The sequence below is a fragment of the Accipiter gentilis genome, chromosome 27 (genome assembly GCF_929443795.1).
Source record: "Accipiter gentilis chromosome 27, bAccGen1.1, whole genome shotgun sequence".
NCBI classification, from domain to species: domain Eukaryota; kingdom Metazoa; phylum Chordata; class Aves; order Accipitriformes; family Accipitridae; genus Astur; species Astur gentilis.
The window spans coordinates 3,808,456-3,824,237 of NC_064906.1; the positions used below are offsets into that span (position 1 = coordinate 3,808,456).

Sequence of the window (15,782 nt, forward strand, 5' to 3'; positions counted from 1 at the left end):
CTGGTATTGGATCCAAAGTCAATAAATAAGACAACTCACTGCAGGTCTCTGTTTTTTAGAATAATAAAGTCTGTGAACCTGTCAGTGAGTTGAGGAATCTGCTCAATTGTTTTGTGTGTGGTTTTTTTTTGTTACTTTCCCACAGAATGGGTTTATAAAATCATAGCAAGTCAAACATTTTTGGCCTTGTGGAAACTCTTTTAGTTGATCGTAACTTCAGAGAGCAGAGCATTCCTCTGGTGTTAATGCCTGGTGTGGTGGGTTGACCAAGCTGACTGAGCTCCCCTGCCAATTGCTTGCCCACTCCCCTGCAGTGGGATGGATGAGAGAATTGGAAGGGCAAAAGGGTGGGGTGGGGGACTTGTGGGTTGATACAAAGGTGGTTTAATCAGTGAAGAGGAGTGGAAAAGTGATGCAAGAGCAATCGCTTGCTACCAGCAGACCCATGCCCAGCCAGTCTCCAAGCAACAGCCACTTTGGAAAAATTCCCCCACAATTTTATTGCTGAGCATGATATTACATGGTATGGATTCTGTCTTTGGTCAGTTGGGGTCAGCTGTCCTGACTGTGTCCCCTCCTTACATCTTGCCCACCCCCAGCCTGCTCTCTGGAGTGGCAGCGTGACACATGGAGAAGGCCTTGATACTGTGCAAGCAGTATCAGCTCAGCAATAGCTAAAACACTGGTGTGTTATCAACATGGTTTTGGTCACAGATCTAAAAATAGCACAGTAAGTGTTGCTATGAAGAAAATTTACTCCATCCCAACCAGACCCAGTACACCTAGCTAGAATGTGACTTTAGGTAGCAAACAGGTTGAAGTTGCAGGTTTGTTTTTTTTTCAAGGTGAAGAGCCACAGATGTTAAAAAAAGCAAAACTTAAGATAAGACTTGACAAACTTGATTATTTATATTGGATGGCAGTATCAGTATTAAGGTCTGTCTTGTTTTATGTACCCTATTTGCTTTTCTAAAATTTGTAATAGTCTGTATATTTATTTACTAGGGTGAAAACGCTGGTGAACTGAGCACAACAATAATTCGAGCCAGCCCAACTCCTTCGCAGGAACATACAAACGAAAATTTAGAAGACCACTCATGTCAAAGAAATAGAAAAGAAGCAGTGCTTAGTGTTGACCAGAAAGCAGAAGAAAATGAACTTGCAGGTCTTCAAAGAAAACTTGATGATGTACTGGGTCAAGAGCTGTCCAAAGAAGGTTCTCCGAAGAACGAAAAGCAGCTTGTATCTATTCCTTCAAATGTAGCAGCAAATCATAAAGAGCTTGACCATGTTAAATCAGCTTTACCAAGTAAATGCGGTATCTTTCAGCCACTTTCTGTTAATGTAGATGCACAAGAAGCATGGCAGGGTCAAACAAGCAAAGCACAGAGACAAGGATTATCATCCTTGAATATATTACCTGTATATCCTGGATTAAGCACTTATATGCCATTCAATCAAAACTCTTCTGGTGAACAGTATGTTCCTATTTCAAGCTTTAAACCCCATGTCACTACCTCTGAGAGTCAAGCAGTTTCTTCTGTTCCCACGGTGCTTACAGGATGTTCTCTTGCAACAACTCCATTTGTACAACAGCATCTGGGAAGCATAACATCTGTTGGAAATACAGTTTTGTCTCAGTTTCATGGCTGCAGCTCTGCAGGTTTTGGTCTTCCAGCAGGGCTTTCTTGTTCCAGTACCCCAGCAGGACATGTTGAGAATCCACTTATGGTAGGAATTCCTTCAGGTCCAAATACTGGTCCTGGCTCTTTCGGTGCAGCCTCACTTTGTCATCCACACTCTACTTCCTGGAACAAGAATTTCGTAAATATAAAACCATGTACTGGACAACCTTTTGGAACAGGCAGAAATGAGTGGGAGTTGCCAAAGTCACCTGGTATTGGTAAGTGTGGTTTTGAGAGTGCTCTTGAAATACAGCTGTGGACAAGAATGGCAATAATGATGATGCTAGTATTATAGTAAATAAAATTAAGATCACTAGTAAGTGTAACCACAAATATTCTTTATGTGAGCTTTGTTATTTTAAAAAAAGGTATTACTAATTTTCCGTATTTAATGATGCTCTCTTAATTCAATGTCTATTCTTCTAGTCCTCCTCATGGTCTTAAAAGAAATTTTTCATAATCTAGAAGAGTTTCAGCATTCAGTGGTTTTGTGTTTGTTTAAAGGATCTAGAACTGTTATGGGAAGAAAAGTCCTAGCTGCAGTTCATGGTGGGCAAGACAAGTCATGCTCTGGAAATTCAGTTCGTATTTTATCTGGAAAGTAGATGACATCTCTGTTTCTAGCCTAACTTGGTATTAACAGTCAGTTAAGCCAAAAAATCTGAGGAGAGTGGAGGGCTTAAGTTGTTTTCTGGTTATGAAGGAGAAAGACAATCTGCCAAGTGCCTTCTGTACTTCTGCTATTTTTCTGTATCTTGACTTGGCTCTAAACCTAAGATATGCAAATTAATGTTTCATTTCAAAGACTTCTTTTTGTTTTCCTGGCTAATTCTTTCAGATGAAATGACAAGCTAGTGGGGTTGAAAGTTTGAATTTGTGACAGTTTTTAGGTTATTTTCTGTTTGTTGATTGTTATAAATCATTGATCTTGGTAGTGCATTTTAAAATAGTAAAATCTGAACAATTGTACTCCTTGCCTGTTTTTAATGTACATAATTTCTAGGTTTTTGTACATGTTTTTGAACTCTGCATATCTATATAGTCGAAACTTGATTTTTTTGGCAAACTTGAGTTTTTGAACTTAATTCCCAGTGGTGCTAGTCTTACTTTATATTTTTACCTTCATAGTTGTGCTAAATTTTCTTTCTTGGAGAGGAATAAGAGTATGTGGCTTTAAAATAAAGCTTGTTGCTCAAGTAACTAAAAAAACTTCAGGTGATTATGTGTGTGTGTCTAACTGCGAAGTCAAATTTTTAATTTGACATGAGTACCCATTAGTGCATTTTTGGGATGTAATACAGATTCATCCTCTGTGTGCCAGAGAACTCTTAACTCCATTTGAGTTTTGAGTTGTCATTATAATGTTATAATTCCCCCTAAACGGTTATTTTGAATATTTTAGAAGTAAGGACTTCCTGGAAGTAAAATATCTGAAGCAGGATTTCTTATTGATTTGATGATAACTTTTGATGACTGCACTTCTACAGCAAAAATCAACTCTAGGGGTACTCAGTATTTTCTGTAGAAAAAAATGCCTGAACACTTTTTTTAGGTAACAGTTATACTCTGGCAAAAAAAAGATTTTTCTTTTGATCAGTGTAAATGTTCTAAGGATGTAATACTGATATTAACGTTTTCTGAGTTGGGCTAGTACTGATTAAGTTGTGAACACTGAGTATTTTATATAAGGAGAGTGTGTGTGTGTGTATCTATATAAACACACACTTTGTGGGTTAGTGGCTGCAAGGGATGTGCTATTTTTGTGACATTAGAACTCCATGTAAGATGCAAATTAGAAAAAATTGATTGAAATTCTGAGTATCAGGCTTGTGGGAAAACATTGTTATGAAAACTTGTAGGAGTCAAACATTCTTTGCCATAACGAAGCATTCATCAAATGAGTTTATAAACTTGATGTGGTGGCAGCCTGAGTGCTGATTTGCTTCTGGGTACTTGGAACTAACAGGAGCATATTTTCTTCCAAAGGCCATGTAAAAGTACCAGAAGAATTGAAGTTCCCTAATGCCTGTTGTGTGGGAATTGCATCACAGACAGTTCTTAGCATTTTTAATCCAACTGAACGGTGGTTGCAGGTCAGCATTGGAATACTTAGTGTTTCAGTTAATGGGGAAAAGGTAAGAGATTTTTTTAATAAAGCTATAGGAATAATGCTGTAATCTTACCAGATGTCATATGTAAAACTAGAGGCCTCTGTACAGACTTGTAATTTTTTCCCATTTTATAGTTATTATGCACAAAAGTGCTACCTTCTTTCAGCCAGGCCACCGTAGGCATAGAGGTAAGTGCCACATGATGGGATTGACTCATAGAATTGATTTGCATGCGTAAGTGTGGTAGGTTTGAATTTACTGCTTATTCATTCCCACCTTTGTATGCAAGAAAAGTCAGCCCTAGAAAAGAAAGCATCCACGCTGAGGACTGTTACTGCTGAAACATTGTGTGCGGTTTCCTCCTGTTTTTTTGAAATCAGAGATCTTGTGTGATAGAATGAGAAATACTTGGAGCAGGCTTTAAGCTAGACTGGTTATTCTGTGGGTTATATGTAACTTGTAGGTCATAGATTGGGCATCTTGCACTTTAATTTTGTTAAATTCTATCTACTGTTGTCATTATAGTAATAGTTCCAGATGTAAAAGGTCTCAGGAACGTGAGAATGAGTTAAAGGTCCATCAATATAATTTAATTTCCTTTACTGATAAGTACTTTTAGTAGAGAAGCATATAACAACAGAACAAGTGTACTATCTCTGAGCTTCTGGCAGTTTGTTGCTTGGGAACTTTTGACCTAGCTGTTATTCCTGTTCTTACTAGGTTTTGGACTGCTCTTTATCTAGTTAATCTTTGGAAATTGTGTAGTGTTGTCCACAGTTCAGTTGTGAATTCTATGCACTACTACTTTTTTCTTTTCTTTTTTTTTTTTATTCTGGTTCTTGCTGGTTTTGTTTGATGATCCTTATTACTGAGAAATAATGGACCATAATTCACTTCATATACTGCTGCTTATAAGTCTTATAAACCCTTATCATATCCCTCCTTAGATACATTTTTCCAGCAGATGTAGCATGTGCCTTTCCAGGAGTATGACTTCTGTTTTTGATCTTGTTTTGTCTGAATATTTCCTCTTTAAAAACCACCAAACCGCAATACTGTGTTTGTGTATATATACATGTGTATATGAGAGTTATGATTTCTTACTTATTTTTCTAGTCACTAAGTATCATGGGGCTCTTATGCAGCTCTTCAAACCTGAGATTCTGTTATACCAGGAGGTGATTTTTTTCATTAAATTACAGTTGACAGTCCTATTTACATTTGTTTCTGTGAATAAATATATACATTTAATTTGGTTGCTGCACAATATGATTAAAAAACATTTTTTTGGTCAGGTTAACTCTGAGATACACTGTGTCTCCTGCTTGAAGATTATCTATGAATATGTTCACAACAGAAACTTTAAGGCATCAGCACTAGGATTTACTTGTCACCTCCATCCACTGACCTTTCCATTAATCTTCCACCATACCTCTTCCTCCCATCTTTGATGGCAGAAAGCACCAAGTAGAATTGGCTTTGTTTATTTATTTTACTGTTGTTCTTTCTCAAAAATCAGGGGTTTACTTATGAATTCGTTTTCAACTATAAGAAATACTATAATCCTGGTGTTAATCTTTAACTAGATGCTGGAAAGAAACCCCAGCAACTTTCAGGCTGACTTACCTAACTCTTTCAATTAAAAGAAAATGCCTACATTTGAGTGGGATGGAAGTAGAACATTAGTATGGAGATGTAGTAATTAATATTGAGCAAAAACATACACAAAATGTCTGTGCTGAGCTATGATGCCGGATAAATGTGGTATTTTGAAAGAAGGTGTCCTCTGGCAAGAGGTCTGTTGAAAATGACAGAGATCTTGTTTTTCAGGTGGATCCCATGAAATATCAATGTCTGGTTTTCAAGAACAAAACCATTGTAGGATCCTACTCTACCAATGATCTGAAAATACTTTTCTTACCTGGTCATTCGGGGATCTTTCAGTGTATTCTCAATGTTTCATCTTGGCCAGTTTCTGCGGATGCAGAGACAATTGTTCAGGCAGAAGCTTTGGCAAGTAGGGTAGTTCTGACAGCAGTTGCCGAAAATCCTTATTTAGAAGTAAGTAGCTGCTTATTGTGTTTTGTTTGGTTTTTGTTTTTTTTAATTATTGGAATTTTAGGAATAGTTTAATGATACCAGAAAGGAATAGGAATGCAAGGTTGTTCCTCAGAGGAACCTGGAATTTCTTATATTTGGAGTGGGGAGGGAATATAGAAGTATGTTTGAGAAGCTTATAACTATCTGGGAAGTTTTAGTTGTGGAAAAGCACCTAGCTGGAAATGAAGGATTCTGTCTGAAAAGAATAAATTAAATGGCATTACTCTTTCATTATTCAAAGAATGGATGAGATCTTAAACATCTGATGCTTTCAAAGTATCTGCTATGTTGGATACCGTTGGGCGTTAAAATGTAACAAAAAGCATTTATTTCCAGTGGTAAGAATTTCTTTATTTTTTACATCAAGTAGGCTTTGTCTTGGTTTCTTATTACTTTCAGCTTATTTATGGGCGTAGAGAATATTTTCTTATTTTGGGCTAATTAAAAGTAAGTGGATATATAAAATGCTTTGTCTTGTGTCTTATGAAGAACAGCCAGGTGGGAGAGAGTGTGACATTAAAAATTAAATCTGGCTTTATGTAGCTCTAAATTTAAGGGTATGGACAGGCAGAAATGGGCTTGATAGTACTTTTGGAGGTGACTGAACAAATTACATGATAGTCTGTGACGTTGCTGATAAAAGTAAAATTTTCAGTCATTAAGCACAGCTAACAATTTTTTTTCATCTTGAGGTGGTCTGTTAACATGCTTTGGGCTAAGTATATGTTTTAAAGTAATGGTATTCTAGTTGAATACACATGAGTGGATATAATTTTTTAATGCTTCTATAAATTTTAATTTAATTTTTAATGTATATTTTTATACGTAGTTTGGCAAAATCCTTCATTCTCCATGTTCTTCATGGTATAGTTCATTCAAACTTGCTTCGTATTTAAATTGAAATTAAACCCTATGCTGTATTTCTGCCTGTCTTGTATTCCTGAGATTGGAAAAAGTACCAAATAAAAGCTGTGTTTTGCTGCAGATCATGACACATAAGTGTCTTTATGCTAACAAAAAATTAACTACTACTTAGTTATCTTATTAACTTGTTAAAATGACATTTTAACTATCTAAAATTGACAATTCTTACTTGCTAGCAATAATCATAGTTTAAAATTATTTTAAATTAGCCAAAATTATTTGGTTGTGTACTGGGTTTTGGTGGATGAATACTGTGTTAGGATTGACTTAATTGAGGCAAAATATGTGGGAGATAGCCAATTGGATGTAACCCCTTTTGATACCAAAGGAAACGTGTTTCTTGGACTCCTCCTGCTCCTGGTAGGAGGTGTGTATTATATATGGGTATAGCATTAAGAGGATGGAGTAGGTGAATAACATCCTTACTTGCCTGGTGCTTTTGTATGATAGTGTGTTTTGGAGATTTTGCTTATAAGTTCTGCTTTGCCTTAAAACCAGCTGGAAACAGGAAAAAGAGATTATCTGGATTTTGGTGACTTGACTTCTGGCAGTTGGAAGGCTCTTCCTCTAAAACTTATCAACAAAACCCATGCTTTTGTGCCACTAAGACTTATTATTAATGCTGTAAGTACATTAAATTTCCTGTATGTGAACGTTAACTTCTTGTGTTACTGAATTTTAATATCAAAACACTTCACGTTATATGTCATTAAGAAACATACCCTGGACACTAGATGTAGGATTCCCAAGAAAACTTTCGTTAGCGAGGAAGTAATTTTTTTTTTTGCAAGGTGGTAATCTGATTTGGCTACAATAGTACCAACAGAATTGCTTCTGGGATAGGTGTGAGGTTTTGTTTAGTGGTTTGGTTTTGTTTTTTTTCTTATATTTTCCTTTTCTTGCAGCCCAGCTATGGACTGCTGCCTCTGTGGTGCTTGATCTGAGAGCACAGGGCAGCAGACAGCAAAAGGGTTGTGTTGCCTAATCCTTCCCTCTGAGAAGACAGAGATGTATTCCACTGTTCAAACAAGCAGCCAAACTTGCTTCATAGCAAGTTTAACATAATCTCTTTTCCTCTGCAGGAGCAAGAGCAGGACTCTTCACTCTATCTGCTTTGTCTTCCACTAGACAATAATAGCTTGTATTACAGGTTATGGTATGCTCCTCTCTGCATATCTGTGGCAATGCAGATTTCATATTTTTTTGCTAGGCTGTGGGAAGAGCTGGTCTTGTTTCCTTATGTGGGGGGACAAGAAAGGACTGGCCTTATATTAAGATGGATCAGGTCATCTTGGTGACTAGTGAGGCTTGGTCTTGAAGGGTTAAACTAACCAGTTCTAGCTTGTGTCATTTTAATGCAGAATGGTTTCTGACTGTTTTTAGAGGGTTTGCTGGACTACTACCTACCAACTGAAACTACAGGCTAATCTTTATTTTTTCCAGACTACTTAGATCGTTCAAAACTTGCCTTGCATTTCTCAGTTTTGTCAGCATTATTGTTAGTGACAATAAGAGATTTAATACTTTATTTCTTTGACAGAATGCAGTAGCTTGGCGTTGCTTCACGTTTTCCAAGGAACCAGTTAATCCTTCTAATGAACAATCACTCCAAATGGATGCAGTTTCTCAGATAGCAGCTCCATCAGTTGTAAATCATGTGATACATGCAAGCTATGATGGGCAAGTGAGTAGTTTGTAGTTGGCTGATTCTTCCTATTACTTGCTGTCTGAAATGACAGTTCTGAATATCTGAGTTCACTGTAATGATTTCTGGGGAGTCTGCCTATTTGAGCAGTATAGTTTTGTTGCTAGTTTTGTTTTGTTTTTGTTTTCTCTTCAGTAATTATCTCCCTCCTGTAAGATAATCAACCAATTTCTTTTTCAGGATCCTGAAGCTCTAACAGTTTGGGTTCTGTTCCATGCACCTAAGAAACAAATTTCTTGTTCAGGTATAGCAATTTGATTTTCACTTCAGCTGAAAAAAATTTCACTTTAAAATGTATGCATGTGTTAGAATTGCAGGAACAGGCTGCAAACTTAAAATGAAACATTCTGTCTTTGGTTTGTGTCCCCTAATATTTTGGGCATCACATTCAGTTTTGATAACAGGAGGCAGAATACTTCTATGTCAATCTTTTGGATGTAACAGGGGTATTTGTACTTCAGTATCAAACTGTACAAAGTGGTTATCTGCTGCAAAATGTGTGCAATTTGCTTTATACCTTTTGCTGATGAAATTAAATCATCGCGTAAGAAAACATTACATTAGTTGCAAAATAGATAAGAAATTTGAAGAAACCTCTGAGGTTTTTCTGGCTTCCTAAATAATAAATAGTACACGTATCAACTAGGTTGGCTAATGTGTTAAGTTGTTTTTTTTTGTTTGCTTTGGGGACAATTTCAGCCACATTTGACAGAAAGGTAAAACTCTTAAATAAGATCCTGTGAGACTTTATTTAAAAGAAAAACAAGTGTTGCCAGGGTAATGGGAGAACTTCTGTTAATATCACCACAACATCAATATGTTAAGATTGGATAGTAGCTGAAGTGAGACATGCATCAATAGGAATGGGCTTTGCTGCTAGCAGACTTGCTTGCTTTTGTTATTCATGGAATTGTTCCTAGATTCCTTGGGTCCAGCAGATGAATTCTTGGCCAGAGTTGATGTGGAAGTGGATAGTCCAGGACCTAGCAGTGTGATTAAAAGTATTCCTCTCCGAGCAAGAGCTGGAATAGCGAGGATACATGCTCCAAAAGACTTACAGGTTTGCAAGTATTTACAAAGTGTGCTTCAATAATAGTTTGCCTCTGTTAGCCGCCTACTTTTGTAATGTTTGTTTTTATTATATATGTATATATATGTACATACTCACACACTTCTTTACTTTTTCCAGAGGATACATCTGTCTGCTAGTGTGGGTTCAACAGCCAAACAGCAGCTACCATTGAAAAATGCTGGAAACATTGGTGTATATTTGAAAGTTAAGGTAGGTTGGCTTCTCCCTCTTGAAATCATGAGTTTTGTGCCATTAATGTTGTACTGAAACTAGAGCTGAGCCTTGGGATCCTAGCTCACCTGGGTGGTTTGACAAAAGGTTTACAAGTTTACATGAAGAGAATGAATGACAGCAAAGAGATTAGCTCACATTATTGGAGAAAGTATATGGGAGTTTTGTCACCCAGCTTTAGTTATACTTGTTTTAACAAACATACTTTTATGTTTTTTAACAAATAGATTTTAACAAGCATATAACAAATATGTAAAAGTAGTGAATCCTGTGCTGCACAGCAGATATTAATGTAGCTGGTGGAGTAAAGCTCATTTAGAGCAAAGAGGAATATTAGCATTGGGAAACTTCTTTATTTTCTGTTCTAACGAAGCTGCATTAGTTTTCAGTGGACATCTTGCCAACCCAAGTATGAAGCGAATTCTTTTCAGATATGTGATCACTTTACTTGACTTTAATTTTCTTGAGAATCTGTGGAAAGTATGGTCCCAGACTGAAAGGTAGACACACTTCAAAGTCAACAGGAGCATTTGGTCCCCTTCTACATTTAAAAAAAAAAAAATAATTGAGGGTTGTAAGCCCATCATTTCTTGGAGCAGAGGCCATGGAAATAGGCTGCATGACTAGTATCACAAATTCCACATCAATGTGATGATACTGGATACTAATTGATACCAGTAATGGGTGGTACCACTGTTGAGACTAGTGATGTTACTTCACTAGTGGTGTACCATTGCCACGTTGTACTTACTGTTAAATTCTTTAAATCTCTTTGTGGCCCCTTCAGTGTTGTACCAGAGTGTCCAACTTTAGAAGAGTTTTAACTAGTGCAGGCTTATGGTAAAGTTCTAAAGGTGCCAGGTATATTTGAATTCTCTCAGATGCGTGACCAAATTGCATTACATGTTGTAGAAATGTTTACTCCCTTAAAATGAGTAACCAACCCTCCCTTTACCCCTTACCCACTTTCAGACGTCAGATCAGGACAGCTGCTTTGCTGTTGAACCTGAGGATCTTTTCCTTCTTCCTGGAGAAGAACGAGAAGTGACTGTCCTGTTTTTTCCAAAAAATGTAATGACTACAGAAAGGTAACATAACTGATTTCATGCTGGCTGTGTTAAACAGAGCTACTTTTAACCTCAAGGTCATGAACAAATTAAAAGTTTTACCCACAAGGGGAACTTTGAATTCAGTTGTTTTCATGAGAGTTCTCATTCATTACAAAGTAGATTTTTACTAGGGTTCACCTGTTCCATAGATTACCTCCCTCTGTTGCTGTACATAGCTTAATGAATCATAGAATCATTTAGGCTGGAAAAGACCTTTAAGATCAAGTCCAACCATCAACCCAACACCACCATGCCCACTAAACCATGTCCTGAAGAGCCACAGCTACACATTTTTTTAACATCTCCAGGGATGGTGACTTCACGATTTCCCTGGGCAACATGTTCCCATGCTTGACAATGAGTAGCTAGTATTTCCCATCACAGATCAACAGATGTCCTGAGTCTTGTTTCGTGTAAATAAATGGAGTAAGTCCCTAAGGCTCTTTGTATGGTACTTGTTTCTAAAGTACAGCAAAGCTTTAAAATACTTATCTCCAGCAGCCCCTTCAGTTGCTTCCCTCTTCTTCACTCCACTGAGACAATGGAAATGTTATTTCTATTTTACATATGAAAAAACTCAAGCACAGATCAGGATCAAATGTATTAATTAATTTTGGCTGCCATAAACAAAAGTTCAGCTGTAAATCCTGTACAGCATTAATGTACATGTTCCTTTGCAGATGTAAGCATTCATGTTTTTGCACATTAGTACCTGTCGAATTTCATTCTGTGAAACAGATTTGATTGGTTCAAGTGACTATTCTGGTGTTGTAGGAGTTTTTTGGCAATGTTAGGGGTCAGACTCATTTTTCCAGAGCAGCTGTTCCTCTTCTGTTACATGTTTTCCAGTCTCTGCTGTAATAGAGCAAGAATGGACAAAAGTAATCAGTCCAAAATATGTTCAGCTTCACTATCTAGCTTAACTAGGCCTACCCAGTGCATTAAATTAAACAACGAGAAGTTTTGTGCTAATGACTGTATGATCCTAATGGATAGGCACGCAAAGTGATTAATCTTTGCTTTCCTATGGCCTTGTACATAACTGCTTTGCTTTACAGGCTCAGAGTATTCAGTAGGGTTGGAAACTTTGCAGTCCACTTGCAAGTGATGCCAAAAAGACTAATAAACTAACTAAAGCAGTAATGAGAGTTCATGTTCCCTGTTGATGGGATGCAGCAACAATCCCTTGTTGCTAGCCAGGCTAGGAGCAAGGGGGGAAGTTCATTGCAATGTTACTGGATAAGTCCTAGCTGGAGCAGGGGCAAGGAGAGGGATCCCAGCTGCTTGGTTCCCTACCCTCTAATTCTAAGCTACTGGCTCTGTTATTCCAGCATCATAGCAGCCAGGTGATAATGTGCTCACCTGGATGATGGCTGAAATCTTTTTGCATATCTCCCAGCTCACTTAGGGACAGGGATCGGGTGATTACCTCTGGTTCTGCCTCTTTTTCAAGGCCCAGGATAGTGTTCTAGGCAGTAGCGTGGGGCACAGGGTATGTCAGCAGGCATCATAGGAATTCAATGACACATAGAATGGGGGTGCTTGAGTTTCATTCCTGGCTCTAAGTGAGTGTGCTATAGCAAATGCTTCAGCCTATTCTTTAAAAGCTTAATTTCCTTCCTGCCCTATGCCTTTTTTTCGGGTTTGGTTTGGGATTTTTTTTTCCAGTTTTGGTTTTCTGATTGGTTTTTCTTCTGTTCCTGTATTGTTGGTTAGATATGTTGAATCTCCACTTCCTTCCTGGTATAAATTAGCTTTCTGTTTTATTTCTCTATTGGCTTCTGTCCCCCTTAATTACGCAGCACTTTCTTTTTCCTGGTTCCTCTTCTGTTGGGTGGGTTTTTTGTGTGTTTGTGTGTCTAGTTTCTTCTGTTTTCTTTGCTAGTTTTGCTTAGCTTTCCTTTTCAGTATTAGCCCATTTCTTTCTACTTCGTTATTTGATTCTGTTCCTGGTGTTCTCATTCATCTGTTTCTCTGTGCTGCCTGAAGAAGGCAGTAGTCATCTGCACTGTACTTGTGTCCTATAGGGTAGAGGCTGTACCATGAAAGGCCAGCCGTAGGTGGCTGGTTCCCCGTCTGTGGGCTCAGTGTTCTTTTTCACAGCAAACCCAGGAAACAAAGTGAGAAAAAAATATTGGGTTTGTGGCTTAGAATGCTACCATTGTTAACAGGATTCAGAGTTTAATTTTGATGCTTCAGGGTATCTCACGCTTGTAAAACTTCATTGACATTTTGCAGGTATTTCAAAAGATATCTCTTTAATCTATGTAGAGACAGCCAGCTTTTGTTTGTCTCCAAAATTAGTGTGTCAAAATAATCAGAAGTTAGCATGGGCAAAAAAATAATTTGCCTAGCTATAGTCTCTGAAATACTTACCTGAACCATTTCCAGATGAAATACTTCAGAAAATTGCTTGAGGTACATGTGGCATGCATATTTACAGCCCAAAGGATTTAAACTTTGGTATGCCTAAAGCTGGCCTTTGTCATAAAATAAAAAAAAAGATATTTGTGTTTTCCCCCTAAGAAGGTAGTTTAAAAAGGCCTATCTATAATTTTTTTTTCCAGTTATGTTTTGTTTTAATCAGCTAATTTTGTTCTGTGGTGGGATTTAAATTTATTTATTTATTTTTGAAGTACTCTGAAAATCCTTGTGCTGCCATCTGGGCCTCAGTATGAAGTGGTGATAAAAGGTGAGGTGGAGTCTGAGGAAAACAGATCTGTGTCTACAGCTGCTGGCTGCTCAGACATCCCACCCATTCTGTCCAACAAGCAGTTCATTGCCTGGGGAGGAGTAACACTTGGAACATCAGTGTAAGTATAAATTGGGCAGCCATTCATACAGAATATCATTTTAAGTATTTTGTATTGTTCTTCTTTGAAGTAAAACTTCTTATTCACATTAATAATCCAGAGGTGATAAACTAAGCTGTTTTATGACTCGAGAGAAGCAGTATATTACAATTATTTTTTTGTGCAAGAAATTTTTGGAAACAAACTGTGATCTTGTTTGACCTTTTTGTATTCTTCAGGATTCTTTGGTTATTGTGAGAATAATACCTGATTCTATAAGATTAGTGTGTTATGTAAGTAGAAATGTAGTGGAAAATATTTTTCAAGCAACTTGATGGAAAAATTATGTTGGTTCTTTTGACACCTATCTCTAGATAGAAATACATTCCTATGCTTGTTTTAATTCCATTCATCCATTAAGACTAGAAGAATCCAGTCTGGTAATGTAGTTTGACCATCCAAATAGCATAGGCTGTTGAACATCCCTTAATTTATTTGAATTTGAATGTGTTCCAATATTAAAACTTGTAGTGATGGAGAATCCATTGCATCCCTAATTATGATTACTTTATCCTTCAGACTAGTTCTTGTCTGGACTTTTTTAGTTTCAAGTTTACAGCTTCACTATGCCCTGATTTAGTAAAACTCTTCATAATTGTGTAGATATACTTTGCTTCTTTTGTATGTAAAGGCTGCAAGTTTTGCAGATCTCTGGACTTCTAGTAAGTATTAATTTTAGAGACTATTCAACTGTTGTTTTCATACTGAACTTTTTGAGGAATCTAAAAATGTTTCCTGTTGTATAAATGTGATCCATGTTTGTAGCCAAGAACTGTTTCTGATAGCTATATTCCTATTTTTTCTGTGTTGTTAAGATAGTGTATTAATAACATAGTAGTTTTGGCTGTTTGGTGTTTGGGAATTACTTTCTCTTCCCTGTATGCTGCTACCTTTTTATTTTGTGTTCCTTCTGAAAAATAGTTTTGATGCACCATTGGTTTTAGGAACCTGAAATTATTTGTAGAATCTTTGTTCCAACAGAGTACCGAACAGTGCCTGCCACTGAAAATCAGGGAGAGGCTTTGCTTTCTCTCTGTCCTCCTCTTTGATTTCATCTGCATGATCCTTCCTCTTCCTTGATGTTTTTAACTAGCTTTAGAGCTTGTCACATCCTCCTGTGATTGTCATTTTAACAAGTCAAAAAACAAAGGCACTTGCTCTTCTTTCTGGAGAGGTTTCCTTTGTTGAGGAAGGATCTGAGTACCAGAAGCCTGGTCAATGCCAGGATATATCAGAGAGGAAAAAAAAACCTTTTTGGTCAACCTGATGCTGCCAAGTGGCCATAACTTTCTGTGGTACTGTTGTGTTGAAAAGTACATGAAAAGGAAAAGTTATCCTTAATTTAGTTCTTTACAACTGTTCCAGTGAATCTGGGCCAGCCTACTCACAAGACTGTTTCTGCATAACTAAGTGGCTCTGGATAATCTAATTAAAACTGTGTCTTAGTTTTTTTATTGTTTGTTTTGGGTTTTTTGTTTTTGTTTTTTAAGGAATTTTTGTATTGACACAACTGCTGCTTGCTTTAAAAGTTTAAGCTGTTAAGTACAATACTTGAACTTCAGAAAAGCTGTATTTATATATATTTTGGGGTTATTTTGCTGTGTGAGGATTGATGTGTAATGGTGTATAAATGTTGTAAGGTCTGTAAATTTGAGAACACAGAAATTACTTTCTAGCTAACATATTCTATTGTTCCAAGAGGTGATTTTTTTTCATGAAATGACTTTAAAGTTGGCTGTCATGTTTCCATTATTTCCATGAATAAATTTATGCAGTTAACTTATATTTGCTGTAAAATATAACTAAACTTCATATTTTTCAGCCAGCAGAAATTAACTCTAAGAAATGACTCTCTGTCTGTGACCCAACATTTAAGACTGTTGATAAGAGGCCAGGATCAAGACTGCTTTCAGGTAACTGTCATGAAAATTTCTCTTTAGTGTTTATGACAATTATCAGGATATGTTTACAATAAAAATGTCTTTGCCCTGAA

The 15,782-nt window shown here is 36.9% G+C and overlaps 1 protein-coding gene across 8 annotated transcripts in view; it reads left to right on the forward strand.

Annotated features, from left to right (window-relative positions):
• CEP192 (centrosomal protein 192) overlaps positions 1-15,782 on the forward strand; it is a 95,722-nt gene that overhangs the window by 27,666 nt on the left and 52,274 nt on the right. For all 8 annotated transcript variants that reach the window (XR_007509777.1, XR_007509778.1, XR_007509776.1 and 5 more), the window contains 11 exons: positions 1,006-1,903; positions 3,672-3,820; positions 5,627-5,857; positions 7,319-7,444; positions 8,361-8,504; positions 8,706-8,769; positions 9,446-9,585; positions 9,715-9,807; positions 10,801-10,916; positions 13,574-13,750; positions 15,612-15,702. Coding sequence is in view for 2 of the 8 variants with exons in the window: in XM_049830384.1 (XP_049686341.1) it covers positions 1,006-1,903; positions 3,672-3,820; positions 5,627-5,857; positions 7,319-7,444; positions 8,361-8,504; positions 8,706-8,769; positions 9,446-9,585; positions 9,715-9,807; positions 10,801-10,916; positions 13,574-13,750; positions 15,612-15,702 (2,229 nt within the window). In the remaining 6 variants the exon portion in view is untranslated. The remainder of the gene's footprint in view (positions 1-1,005; positions 1,904-3,671; positions 3,821-5,626; positions 5,858-7,318; positions 7,445-8,360; positions 8,505-8,705; positions 8,770-9,445; positions 9,586-9,714; positions 9,808-10,800; positions 10,917-13,573; positions 13,751-15,611; positions 15,703-15,782) is intronic.